The 14,639-nt window shown below is 33.3% G+C and overlaps 1 protein-coding gene and 1 pseudogene across 1 annotated transcript; both read right to left on the bottom strand.

Annotated features, from left to right (window-relative positions):
* Positions 1–1,355: 1,355 nt before the first annotated feature.
* LOC107843380 lies at positions 1,356–3,264 on the bottom strand (annotated as a pseudogene).
* A 4,324-nt stretch (positions 3,265–7,588) lies between these two features.
* Positions 7,589–9,876, bottom strand: LOC107843379 (UDP-glycosyltransferase 73C4). The gene has a single exon (XM_016687645.2). The coding sequence runs from the start codon at positions 9,220–9,222 to the stop codon at positions 7,747–7,749; it is 1,476 nt and encodes a 491-aa protein (XP_016543131.1). The 5' UTR covers positions 9,223–9,876; the 3' UTR covers positions 7,589–7,746.
* Positions 9,877–14,639: the final 4,763 nt, after the last annotated feature.

The following is a 14,639-nucleotide window of genomic DNA, read 5'->3' on the forward strand; positions in this document are numbered from 1 at the left end:
AGTTAACCAATTCTTCGACTATCAAATCCAACATCAACCACGTACACACAACAAAGATTCAAATACGCTAACTAAACAAGTTATTCACACCCATAACAAATAACTAAAATTCCAAAATAGAATAGAGAATAAGATGAGAAATGGACCTCAATTCTTTATTGATTAACTGATCTTTTCGAATAGAACTGCGTCCAACGGAACTCAACGTCGAACCTCAGACCGACGGAACCGCATCTCGAACTAGCCTCAGTATGAACCCACAACTTGAACAAAAATCCAAACCAGAATCGAATGCTGACCACCATAATCCAAACCCAATTTCGGGTAGAAAACTGAAGATGCATACACAATCGAACCCCGATGAGCTACCAACTAGATTTCATTCAGAAATCAAGAAGATCGAGAGGATCTAGGGAATTTTAGGATGGAGCAGGCCGAGACGATAAGCTTGACGTCGATTTCAGTAAGATTTCACCAAAATTCGAAAAGAAACGATCGAACAAGGAATGAAAAACTAATTCCGACGAGCTAAGTCGCCGGAACAGTGACCAACGACCTGAAATCTTCACTCTCTCTCTTGATTTTTCACCCTCTCTACTTTATCTATCCCTTACCCCACTGTATCTTGCGAAAAAAAATGAAGAACAGAAAAAAAGAAATGGTATTTTTCTCTTTCTCTTTCTCTCTCTGCTACTCTCCCTCTTCTCGATCTATTCTCTTTTCTCTGTGTGTGTGTCTGTGAGATGCTGTAAGGTGTGTGGTCCTTGTGGGAGTGATGATGGGTTTGCGATTGAGAAGAAAAGGAGAGGATAATCTGCTCTCAAAAATGGCATTTTTGAAGCCAGACCTAGGAAGGAAAAAAATGATTCTTTTCGGGAGTTAAAGAATGATGATAATGGGTGTGATTATCTTCCCGTGGATGTTCTAGTGTATGAATTTTGTGCATTCTCCATGGATCAATCCAAAATGGAATCCCTATGTGTATTGTATATAATGAAAAAAAAAAAAGAATCCCCCTTTCTATTCTGGGTGTGTATGGAATATATGTATATTGTGTAGGTGATGTGTAAATGATGGTCAAGAAGATATCATGTGGGCCCCTCCATTTTTGTTGTTTTCTTCTCCAAGGGATAAAAAATGTGAGTGGATAGGGAGGTGGAAACTTTTGATTGGGTAGGTTAGGATAAAATAAATTAATTAGAGGTGTTGTTTTTTATCTATTTTTGTATTTTTGTGAGATATAATTACATAGGGTTGGACACATGGTAAGGTGAACTAAAAATGAATAAAATTAGACTTCGGAAGGAACAAAATTAGGTGTCTACACGCTGAGTACTTAAGCTATACAATATATATTGGAAAACGATCTTTGTATAGTACTAAGCAAGATCAAATACACTATGCATATGAGAAAGTGGAAACGTTACATAAAAGTAAAGACACAATACAACGTTACTAATAGACTCGATTGTAACTATAAGGAATACATTATATCCTCACTCAACCTTTTTCCTGGGTGGATTTTCAAAAATTTGCTTGCTCCGTGACATCTTGAATCAGTTGTGTCAAGTTGAGGTGAGAGGATCCCCCTTCCTCCACAGCCATCCTTGCCTTTTCTCCTAACTCTTTAGCTCTTTTTCTTCTCTTTTCAGCTTCCATTTCTTCACCCATCACTTCTTCAATGACCATCTTAACATGCAGATCTTTGCTCACTTGTGCTCCCAATTTTTCCTCCTCCCCAAACAACACTGGATTCTCCATGCCAGCCTTCAGTCCAGTCTTGAGTACATTCACTATTAACCTCTCATTGCAGAACTGCTCAGCAAATAATGGCCAAGTGATCATCGCCACACCAGCAGATATACCTTCCAGGTTCGAATTCCATCCACAGTGCGTCAAGAATGCCCCAATTGAGGGGTGAGATAATATTAGTACTTGTGGCGCCCAACCATGGATTAAAAGTCCTTGTCTTTTAATTCTTTCCTCAAAATTTTCTTCCGCTAGCCATTTTTTGAACTCATCTGACATGTGTCGAACAACCCAAATGAAGGGTCGTTTCGATGATTCTAGACCGAGGCCCAGCTCAATCATTTGAGACGTGGAAAGACGTGATAGGCTACCGAGATATACAAAGAGTACAGTGTCTTGTTCCCAAGAATCAAGCCATTTTAGGTACTTATGTTCATCAATTGAAGCCTTGTTCCCTCTTTCAGCTATGTCCTGTTTCTCTTTGTTGCAGAGTGAAACAGGGCCAATGGTCCAAATTTTCTTGCCTTTGGCATTCATCAATCCTTTGTCAGATATTAGGCAACTTGGTGAAGGTTTGAGTTCTTGCAATATATCTTCCACTTGGGTTGAAGTCTTTTTGTAGCATCGAAAAATTTCATCCCCAAACCAATCGACGGAAGCATGTCGAAATTTTCACACCCTTCAGGTAGTCCAACCTCTAAGCTTGGAAAATCGAGGTGAGCCACCTGAATCTTTAGTCCTGCATCTACTGCGCGATCAACTACTGTCTTGAATCTGACGGCATTAGAGTGTGTAATGAGGATTGTGATTATAACTCCGTGTTGTGCCAATAGTCGCGCAACGTCAATCATAGGGATCATGTGGCCTTGTGCCATGAAAGGAAACAACACAAAATGTGGCTGCACTGCGGGAACACCCATTAATAGATAATAAGAGTCGAAAAGTCTGAGAATACTTTGGTTATATTTTAGGTTGTTACACTATCGTTTCAACGTTGCTTAATTTATACATGTTGACTGTAAACTGATGATGTAAGAACAGACATAAGCATATTCAGCATTATCTCTTAATAGTACTGTGTAGTTGGCATTGAGAATTTATTTTTGAGGATGATATTTGTTCGTAAGCTACAAGGCATAGGATGTTCCAGCATTTTATATAAAATGTTGGAAAAACACAGGATAGATGTAGTTCAGAAGAATACAAATTGCCACATATCTATGAGACTAGCAGGAAGTATATCATTCTTATAAATGAGTTTATCATCACTCTCTTTTGTTTCCTCCCTTAGTTTGTTTTTTCATCAGAAATACATAGATGGCGACAAAGCTATTGAATTCTGCGGAATCCATCGCTTCTATGATAGATCCTCCTCGTTATTGGAGGATGGTGGCAAAATCCAACTGATGGTCATGAAAGTTCCACATGAACTTGGCTTAGAGTTGGAAGCCAAAACACTGTTCTGGAATGTTTATGTCCATTTCTAGATAAGAAATTTGTGGTTCTCTGGGCATTGAGATAATTCAATTTTGTTGTGTATTAATATCTCTTGTCCCTTTCTTCATTGAAAAGACGGTACTCTTATTTCACAGCAGGTCCTTTATATAACTACAATGTAAGTATAATTTGTTCCATATTTTCAACTACATAATTAATTTATTGTTATTTAGATTAATAGTATCTAGCCAATAGATTTTAGAATTATTAAAATTTTATATTTGACCGAGGCTTATAAGTCTGTTTGCAAACTAATATAAAAGGTTAAATTTGTAATTACCTTTTAATCTTTTTGCTTTTTGTGACATTAGGTCATTGAAAGAGTAGTTTGAAATCTCTTGCAAACTCTTAAAAATTAAATCATTGTATAAACGTATTTGCAAGTTAAAAGAGAATTTATTTGTATTTTTAAATTGATATGTAATATAAAAGTTATTTTCATAGAATGTTTTGAGAATATAGCATCCAATAATTCAAATTGAACTTAATCATATGTTAAATTATTTTTTTGAATTGTTGAACTCTTATGTGAATCAATATATATTTTGAGATTAATTTATTTTATAAAAATTTATTAAAAAAAAAATACTTGCAACACATATATATTTACCACGTAACAAAAGGGAAGGGGAGGGGAGATTAGAGATTGAATTTAAGTCATGCAAAACATCTTTAAAATTTTCTTATTTATTAAATTATGCGAAGACAATTGAAAGTAAAGTTATAATTTTCCTGCTCTTAACTTTTTATTTAAGATAAATTAAATAATTGAAACACAATAAAAAACTGAATAGTGATTTTCATCTTATGACATACTACGAAGTGCAAAGATTAGTGTGGCAAGAAGAAAATACTTCATCTTTATCAATCACATGTTATTGTTTTAGAGAATTAATAAATTCTCTAAAATAAATTTAAAATAATTAAATTTTAATAAAAGAAATATATATAAAAAAGAATAAGTAATCTAATAGGAAACAAGAAGGGCCTTACAAAAATTTACTATATATAGTTTAATTATAAAGGTCCAAATGAAAATAATCATTAAATAATGAATCAGGACAAAAATAATAATTTATTGAAAAAAATAATAGACACATGTGGTAATTCAAAGCTCGGGCCAAAATCTAAATATAAAAATAATACTGCATTAATTTAAAAGTTTAATTTGTATTATTTTTTTTTATTGTATAATTAATAAAACCTAATGACACGTCAAAATGAATTGCTCATAAATTTTCATTATTACTAAATTTGCCAAAAAAAATTATAAAGAGTAAATTAATTGGCTTGTTTATTCATAGTTATAGTATTTTTAGTTTTCACATACTCCTTAAAAAATTATTTTTCTTTGTCAAATAAAAAGTAATCTTCGTTACGTTACCATAATTAAATTTTTGGTTATGTAAAAATAAAAATTATTAAAGCCATCATCTTTATATAAAACATATTCATTACCAATTAAATATTAACGTTAGAAATAAAATATAATATAAATCAGAGAAAGTAAGAGTTAAAAAAAGCATAAAAATTTGCTACTCATTCATCTAAATTTAAATGTCCTGCTTCTTTTGTGGTATGTCCCAAAAAGAGAGGTTTTTTCTATATTTAGTAAGTTTTAAAAATTTTAACATTCTACATGGCAAGTCTATAATCACAAGATTTTAAAAACTACATACTCTATCCATCTCATATTAGTTAGGGAAAATTTTAGAAATAGCAATTTTATAGTCTTAATTATAACTTTTATAGCAACAGTTTCATAATTACGAAATATAGCAAATTGTATTTTGTATTTAAGTAAAATGTTGTTATATAAATACATATACAAATATATATATGTATTACTGATAAATACATATGCACAACTGAAAAATACATATTGTTCTATTACTATGAAGTGGGTAAAATATTGCTACTTTTGCTATAAGTTGCAATTTTGAAGAAGTGTTGCTATTTATTGTAATTATAGTCTTAAGGATGCTGGTTTCTGTAATTTTCCCTATTAGTTATCCATATTATCAAAAATAATAGCCCAACTTGTTTATCAATTTACAAAACAAAAGAGAATTTATTAAAATTTTCTATTTTACCCTTACAATTGAAGTTCTTTTTGAAGTGTATGCAAATTTATAATTTTTTCAAACAAAAATCATAAAACTACTCTTCTTATTTATGATTATGTGTCGACATGTGATGACGAAATCGAACAACTAATATGAGATAGAAGAGAGTGTATCTTTAATTTAAACCATAACATTCAAAAAGTTTAATTGAAATGAAATAAATATAATGTCAAAGACTCAAAATGCACCAATCATAAATATTCATGTAAAAATAAACTTAAAAGAAAAATTGATTGTAAGAAAATAAGAAAAAGACAAAAGAAATAAATGATTATAAAAGAAAAATAGAAAAGATAAAAGAAAGAGCAACATGGAGCAATATGAATGGATAAAAAATTTTGTGAGGACTATCAAAACTTGATATTCTACCTTATATATAAGTAAAATGAAGGCCACTTCTTCGTAGTAAAAGTTGATTTGCATACATCCAGCGGCGGATCGAGGATATTTGTATTGTTAGATTCAGACAGAATAAAGCAAACCATAAGTAAAAGAAAAACAAAAACAACACAATAGATTTATGTGGATACCATTGCAGGAAAAAACACAGGCGGAGACAGAGGAATTTCACTATAAAAGGAGAGGAGTACAATGTGGAGAATGTGCGTATTTTTCGAATACTCAAAGCAACCCACTAAATGTACTTATATCATACATGCATACAAATAAGTCCTAGATCCAAAAACATAAAGGTTCATACCGCGGGGGCTTCGCCCCCTCACCCCCATCGAGATCAGTGTCGGGCTCTGGGATCGGGCGGGCCTATCGGCTAATCACAAACATAGGTCGCACCGCGAAACTTTCAAGGCCGAACCAACAAAATTCGAGTCACAACTCTAACATGTATGGTAGGTGCTTAAAAAATTTTAAAACTAAAAAAAAATAAGATATCAACTCAATGAGGTTCAAAACCAAGGCAACCTTTCCGGTGAAGCACTTTAAGATCAATTTAAATGTCAGTACACCCAACACACCTTTTGTTTGAGTGGGTGCTTTTATACGTTTTATACCTATTTCCGTATATTTCTTATGTAATTATACCTATTCTGCATCAAGTTTAATGGGTGCAGAAGCACCCAAAAAGTTAAGATAGGGCCTGTTAGAGTGGGTCAAAGTCCCACATTGGTTGCGGAATGGACTAGTGGTTTGCTTATATGGATTTGGACAATCCTCCCCTCATGAGCTAACTTTTGAGGTTGAATAGGTTCAGTTAGGCCCAAAATTCATTCTTTATAGGTCCGCCTTTTAAATATATTTGCACATATATCCACTCTAAACATGCAGTTTCTGAAGCTAGGTTTGACAAAACCACACTTTAAACTGAAGTTAAGGAATAAATGACTGTACTTCAGTAATATTTGACCGAAGTTCAAGCAAAAACTGAACTGACGCAAACATGATTTAGGGTCTTCCATATGTACTTAAAGTGCAGTGATATGAAACTTCAAACACAATGGCTGAAGTTAGACTTTATAAAGACTAACTTCGTATATCGTATGTCTGAAGTTACCCCAAAGTGGATACACAACAGCAACAACAACAACAGACCCAGTGTCATCCAACAAATTAAGGTTTGGGGAAGGTAAAGTGTACGCAGACCTTACAACTATCTTGTAGATAGAGAGGTTGTTTCCGATAGACTCTGCTTAAGGAAAAAACAGTCCAAAGTATTATATAGAGACAAATAGTGAAAATTAAGAAAGTTATGGCAAAATGCCATGGACAACTTGACAAATCATTCTAAAACACTAGTCATAACAAGATAAAACAATAATGAAACTACAAAGATTCATAGATAATAACCAAAATCAAAGGACAAGAAACTACAAGAGTAATACCATAACTAATAGTACAACTAATAGCATAGAAGAATAAGCGGGACAATGCTCAATTATCTAACTAACCTCCTACCCTAATCTGTGCCCTCCATAACCTTCCTTCAAAAGTCATGTCCTCGGTAGCCGAGTCATCTGTCTAATCACATGTACCTCTAACTCTCTTGAAACAATACAGCATTGTACACCTCCGCATTGTAATATAATAATGTAAGAGTGGAGTTTTCCTAGTGATATCTTGTGAAATGCGTACCTAAAATTTAAATCTCCATGCATGAAGCAATAAGGTGAATTTTCTACCTCAGCTAAGCTTTAGAAATACGGAAGGCATTACGTTCCAGTGGTGTCATTTTTCTTCATTATTTGTTCCTGGAGGATAAATTGGAAAATGATTTTTGTATACTAAGAAAAGATCAAATTTCAACATGCATATCATGCGAGAAAGTGGAATGGTACATAAAAATAAAAGTAACTAAACTTTACCCAACATAACATTACTATTATACTTGATTTGAACCAACTCCTAAATCGACCTTTTCCTAGATGGATTTTAAAAAATTTGCTTGCTCTGTGACATCTTGAATTAGTTGTATCAAGTTGAGGTGAGAGGAACCCCCTATCTCCACCGCCCTCCTTGCCTTTTCTCCTAATTCTTTAGATCTTTTTCTTCTCTTTTCAGCTTCCATTTCTTCACCCATTACTTCTTCAATTACCATCTTAACATCATCTTTGCTCACTTGTGCTCCCAATTTTTCCTCCTCCCCAAACAACACTGGATTCTCCATGCCAGCTTTCACTCCAGTTTTGAGTACATTCACTATTAGCCTCTCATTGCAGAACTGCTCAGCAAATATTGGCCAAGTGATCATCGGCACACCAGCAGATATACCTTCCAGGCTAGAATTCCATCCACAGTGCGTCAAGAATGCCCCAATTGAAGGGTGAGACAAGATTAGTACTTGTGGCGCCCAACCACAGATTAGAAGTCCTTGTCCTTTAACTCTTTCCTCAAAACCTTGTTCCACCAGCCAATTTTTGAACTCATCTGACATGTGTCGAACAACCCAAATGAAGGGTCGTTTTGATGATTCCAAACCGAGCCCCAGCTCTATCATCTGAGACGTGGAAAGACGCGATAGGCTACCGAGACATACAAAGAGTACAGAGTCTTGTTCCCAAGAATCAAGCCACTTTAGGCACTTGTGTACATCAATTGAAACCTTGTTCCCTCTTTCAGCTTTTTCCTGTTTCTCTTTGTTGCAGAGTGAAACGGGGCCGATTGTCCAAATTTTCTTGCCTTTGGCATTCATCAATCCCTTGACATATTCTTGTTCCAAATCCTCAAAGCTATTCACCACTATCCCATAAGATACTTCTTCTGCTTTCTTCATTTGATCCCAGAATTCTTTCCCACCTGAATCTCTTGGACCAAAAATATTTATAATCTGAGCTTTGTTTAGTTCAATCTTGTCAAATAATCCAGGCACTTGAAAGTACTCTCTATCAGACTCAATCTTTTCTAACTCATCCCAATCTCTCAAATTGTGTAAGCACAATAAAGAGAAACAACACGTCCCATGAAATACAATCATAGGGATGTTAAGTCTTTGTGCAACATTAGTTGTCCATGGGAAACACATGTCAGATATTAGGCAGCTTGGTGAAGGTTTGAGTTTTTCCAACATTTCTTCCACTTGGGCTTGAAGTCTTTTCGTAGCATCGAAGAATTTTGGCGCCAAATCCATCGAAGGAAGCATGTCGAAATTTTCACACCTTTCAGGTAGTCCAGCCTCTAAGCTTGGAAAGTAGAGGTGAGCCACCTGAATTTTAAGCCCTGCCTCTATTGCACGATCGACGACTGTATTGAATCTATTAGCATTAGATTGTGTAGTAAGGATTGTGATTATAACTTCGCGCTGTGCTAATAGTTGCGCAATGTCAATCATAGGGATCATGTGGCCTTGTGCCATGAAAGGAAACAATACAAAATGTGGCTGCACTGTGGGAACAACCATTGTTAAATAATATTAGTAGAAAAAAAACCAGAAAATATTTGTGATACACTATTGTTTCAACATTGCTTAATTTATACATGTCCATTGAAGCCAAAGCCTTTACTATAAACTGATGATGTAAGAGCAGACATAAGCATATTCAGCCTTATCTTATGGTACTGTGTGGTTGGCATTGTGAATTTCGATTTGTGAGGATGATGTCTGCTTGTCAGTCAAAAAGCATGGGATATTCCACCATTTTATAAATGTTGGAAAACACAAGATAGATGTAGTTCAGAAGAATACAGATTGTCACATTTCTATGAGACCGACAGGAAGTATGCCATTCGTATAACAGACAGCTTTCTAGCTATGAAGTTTGTTATGAGCAAGGGCGGATCTAGTATTTGAATAAGTTTGAACTCAGACAACAGATGGGTACAGAAGAGGTTACTTGTGCGCCGGAGCGGATCAACGGTGCAAGCTGCGGAGGGTTCCCGGGAACTCCGTAACTCTTTCTCGAACTTTATGATTATATTTAAAATACAGTTGAAGGTATAAATATTTAATGATGGGAACCCATAACAAAGGTATTGTATGGTCAACAAAGATTTGTAACTTTTTTTTTCTTTATTTTTTACATTACTTTTAATGGATTCGTCTTGTGCATATTGAGTGGATTTCTTGAATCAAATATAAGGTATGAGACAAAAGCTATTGAATTCTATCGAACTAATAACTCACCCCTCGCTATTGGAGGATGGTGACAAAATCAGACTGATGGTCATAAAAGTTTCACGTCTTTTCTGGAATACTGTTTTGTGTCCACTTCTAGCTCTTACCGTAAGTGCAAATATGTGGTTATCTGGGCACTAAGGTAATTCATTTTATTTGATGTGTATTAATTTCTCTTGTCCCTTTGTTCATTAGAAAGAGTACTTTTTTTTTCCATTAGAAGGACCAGCTTTCGCACTCCTAGAATAGTTCAAGGGGATATACTTTTCACTTTCCACCATGATCACTATATATCTGAAGAAATGGTATTTATAAAATAGTGCCACTACTTCATAGTAAAGGTTGATTTGCATACATCAAACCCCAGAGTGCTGATCAGTACAATATCTCCATTTGCATTATAGTCTTAATTATGATTGCAAAATACAATAAAAATAAAAGAAAAGCATAAAAATGACACGAGACAACCTGTTATAGTCTTAATTGACGCCGTTATTTAACCTATTACATGCCTTTTTGAATTCTTTGCAATTATATCCACTTCAAATATGCAGTATCTGAAATTAGGTTTGATGTAACCATACTTCAGAATACAGTATAGTTGAAGTTCAGATAAAAATAATTGAATTTCACTCATATTTGGTTGAAATTAGTTGCCTAAAAAAATCAAGCGTTGTAAATTTAAATGCTACTTAGATCCTTCTCTGCTGCACCAATGAATGTTATTGGCAATCAAAAGAGTACAAAGGATAGTGTCAGCTGACAATGTTTATCACGGATGGCCTCAACCTAATCCAAATGTTAAGATGATCGAGAAAAGATTTAGAATATTCAAAAACACAAATTTATAGATTTTTGTTTCTTAAACCCCTATTTTAATGTAGATCACGATTGAACAAAAAATCGGCAAAAAGATAGTCGAAATTATGTGAAAAGAGTCTTTTTTTTTTTAAGCGTCTAGTATCTCCGAACTATGACCAAAGTTGCTATGATACACTCCAACTTCACATGTCCTATTATCCTCATGAGCTCAATTTTAGCATACTTTTATCACCTTTTTATGTTGATGTTACACCTTTATTATATAAAATGAGGTTCATATTGTTGGGTTTGAAATCGATAGGGCGTTATGCGGAAGTTATTAGTTGCAAACCATTGGGGTGACAATTCAGAAGACACATAAAACAATACTAAAAAGCTTAATATTATTATATTATTTGGCCAATTGGCCTACGTATAAAACTTACTATTAAAAACATAAAAACTAATGAGAGAGAAAATCTCCCCTAAACAAAAACTCTTTAATGACTACATTGTGGATGCTATTGTGTTATGGTATGAGAAGGAGGTCTTCTATTTATAGATGTCCAAAACCTTTCCTCCAAGAAAGAGGCTAGCCAAATATAGAAAAGAATTATATTTTTTTCTTTAAGGAAGAGTAAAAGTAATTATGGTAATTTTTATTTTCCTTCTAAAAAAAATAAAATTGAAATATAGTAAGAAAATCAGGGCAAAAACCCTAACAAATCTCCCCTTTTTGGCTTGATTTTCTTCACTTGATCCGTCTTCTCTTCATATCACGTGCATGAACTTCGTTCTTGATATAATCTTCATAATTACTACTTGCCATGGTTAAAAATAAGGTTTAAAATATCATGGTTAAAAATTAGTTTAAAAATAATATTTTATTTTTATTTTTAAAGATGCAGTAGGCGTGTTGAAAATATGGTTGAAACTTATTCTTCACATGTAGTTCGACAAAAATCTTCATTATTATCCAAATTGTTACAGTTTGATTTTAAAACCGCTTTGAACCTGTTTAATCTCGTCTCACCACACCATTGGACCATTGAATAGTAAACTCTGATACCACTTGTTGGGTTTGAAATCGAGAAGGCGTCATGCGAAAACTATTAGTTGCAAACTATGAGACGATAAATAAGACTACAGAAAACTATAATAAAAATATACAATTAATATGGTTTGGCCAAACGGCCTACATATAAAAACTAATATTAAAAATATAAACTTATAGGAGAAATCTACCCCTAAATCAAACTCTTTTAACGACTACATTGTAGATACTATTGTGTTATGGTATGAGAAGGGGGGTCTTCTATTTATAGATGTCCAATACCTTTCCTCCAAGAAAGAGGTTAGCAAAATATGAAAAAAAATTATATTTTTTTCTTTAGGAAAAGTAAAAGTAATTATGGTAACTTTTATTTTCCTTCTAAGAAAAAATAAAATTTAAATATAGTAAGAAAATCAGGAAAAAAAATCCTAACACATATCAAAAGTGACACGTCAGCTAAAAAGATTGACAAAAAATGTCACGCCAGCTAAAAAAATTGACAAAAAATGCCACGTCAACTTAAAAAAATGAAAAAAAAATATGCTAAAATTTAGTTCTGAGTGTATTAAGGCCCCCATGAAATTGAAGTATGTCGTAGCAAATTTAATCATAGTTCAAGATACTAGATGCTTTACTTTAAAAAAAAAAAAAAACATAATTGCATCACCAAAGAATATTCTAAGAAATTAAGGTTAAAAATTACGTGACTATCTATGTAATTGCCCATGAGTTCACTTGGAAGAAAAAGTTCCAAGGAAATTAAAGCGAAGTATAAAAACACATTTTTTTTTTTTTTTCAATTCCATACCTAAACTATTGAGGATGTGAGAAACATGTTGGGTTCTAAGTGAAATGAGAAAGAAAAATAAACAAAAAAATTGGAGGGAAAGTGAAATGTACGTTCACTTTGTAAAAGCGGTATTCTCCCTAATGGGAAAAAGGAAAATCTTTGTGCTTAAATATGGAAGTACTCCTTCAAGTGGATAGTGAAGCAAGAAGAAGACAAGCCTTATGCCTTCGTTTTTCTCGCCCGCTCCGGCTCCGGATTTGAATTTGGAAATCGGTTGAGAGATTATCTTTCTGAATAAAATTCATTTGAAACATGAGAGTTAATAATGTTTTAATAAAAAAACTGATACAAAAATATTCTCCATTTACGGATGCACGCAAGCATGTGCGAACTCATGTCATAACGCACCTCAAAGGAACGCGGTCATTCGAGGCACTATTTGAAGACGAAATAATGACCTGCGCACACAGGTGTCCATCCGTAGACGTATCTGGCTTCTTAGGTCGCTGGAAACTTTCTATCTTCTACAAAATAATAACTTGCAGCTGTAGATTGCTCATCTGTAAATGCAGGTGGCTCATCTGCGAACGCAGATGGAGTTGCAGGTGGCCGAACCATCCAAAATAATGAATCTTTTAAAGAACCATTACTTTTTTTTCTTAAACACCACTTTTTGGCTATAAATATTTGATATTTGCCTCAGGTATATGCATGAAATTTTGAATTGAAAATATCTTCCTCCTCCTAAAAACTCAAATGTGATTTACGAATCATTGATTACGTACATTGTTCGATTGAGTTTGAGTTATCACTATTCTGTCGAAGTGATTCATTTTATCCTGGAAGGATATATTTCATATCCTCAGTGTACTTGAGGGGAATAATTTCCTTAACACCCAATGAATTCGGTCTGAATGTTTGGTTTTGCTATTTTTTCAAAAAATAGTTTGAACTTCATTTTTGTCAATGTTGATAATTGGATTGAACTTATTGTTGAAGTTCAAAGTTGTGAATACATAGTTCAAACTTTAATTGGTTGTTCATACCTTAGTTTGAATATGCGTTTGAATTTCTTGTTAAAAATAAAGATTTTACTAAACCCCAAAAACGACAATCTTAAGAAAATTAAAAAGTACTTGTTATATCTGTATTGTTTCTGATTTTGTGGAGACTAAATCTTTTAATTTCTACTCTCTAGGCTTAAAGAATATAAGAACTTTGTCGAGTAATCAGATTGAAAATTCAGTTCGAAGAATATAAATGCTTCACTGATTCATTAAATTTGTTGTATTGATTTATGATTTTTAAAACCTATCGGTTTTCACTCTATTTGAACTTGATAGTTATTTGAGGATATAAAAATTTTATCATGAGTCAAAGTCCATTCAACTGACGATTTGAAGACATAAAAATTTCATTATTGACTAGAAACAATTTGCTTAAAGATTAAGTCTTTATTGCTAGTATTTTGAAATATTAAATTTATTATCAAAGATTGACAGGAAAATGATGAATGAAATTGAACAGCAAATTAATTTGGTTGTGACTGATGTTATCCCAACAACAATCAATTTTGCGTAATTAAGCTCTTTAGAGGTTGCTCTAGCAATGACATCGACAGAGAAATCAGAAAAATTTTCTAGTCTGAACTTCAAATAATGACAACAAATGATGTTCTTTTGGCTAACCAAACATAAAATGTAAAGGTTCACAAGTACAGATCCTTATGTTCCTATAGAAGGAAAGGTTGAAAACTAATTTTCTGGTTTGGAAGATCTTGTGAGTCATCTCAAGATAGAAAAAATAATGAGTTTAGTGAGAAATTATCAATGATGGTTGCGAATCCTATTAAGGATGATGCTCCAAATAATAAGAAGAGGAAGAAGTCTTTTGGACAAGAGAAAGAGAAGAACAAGAAAACGTTCAAAGACAAGTGTTATATTATAATGATATTGGACACAAAGTTTTAAATTGTCAAGTTTCAAATAAGAACAAGAAAGAAATCAGATAAACATATTGGAAGCAACTGAAGAGATTGAAAATCTATATGCTGTGATC

This window comes from Capsicum annuum, chromosome 10, assembly GCF_002878395.1.
Source record: "Capsicum annuum cultivar UCD-10X-F1 chromosome 10, UCD10Xv1.1, whole genome shotgun sequence".
Classification (NCBI taxonomy): domain Eukaryota; kingdom Viridiplantae; phylum Streptophyta; class Magnoliopsida; order Solanales; family Solanaceae; genus Capsicum; species Capsicum annuum.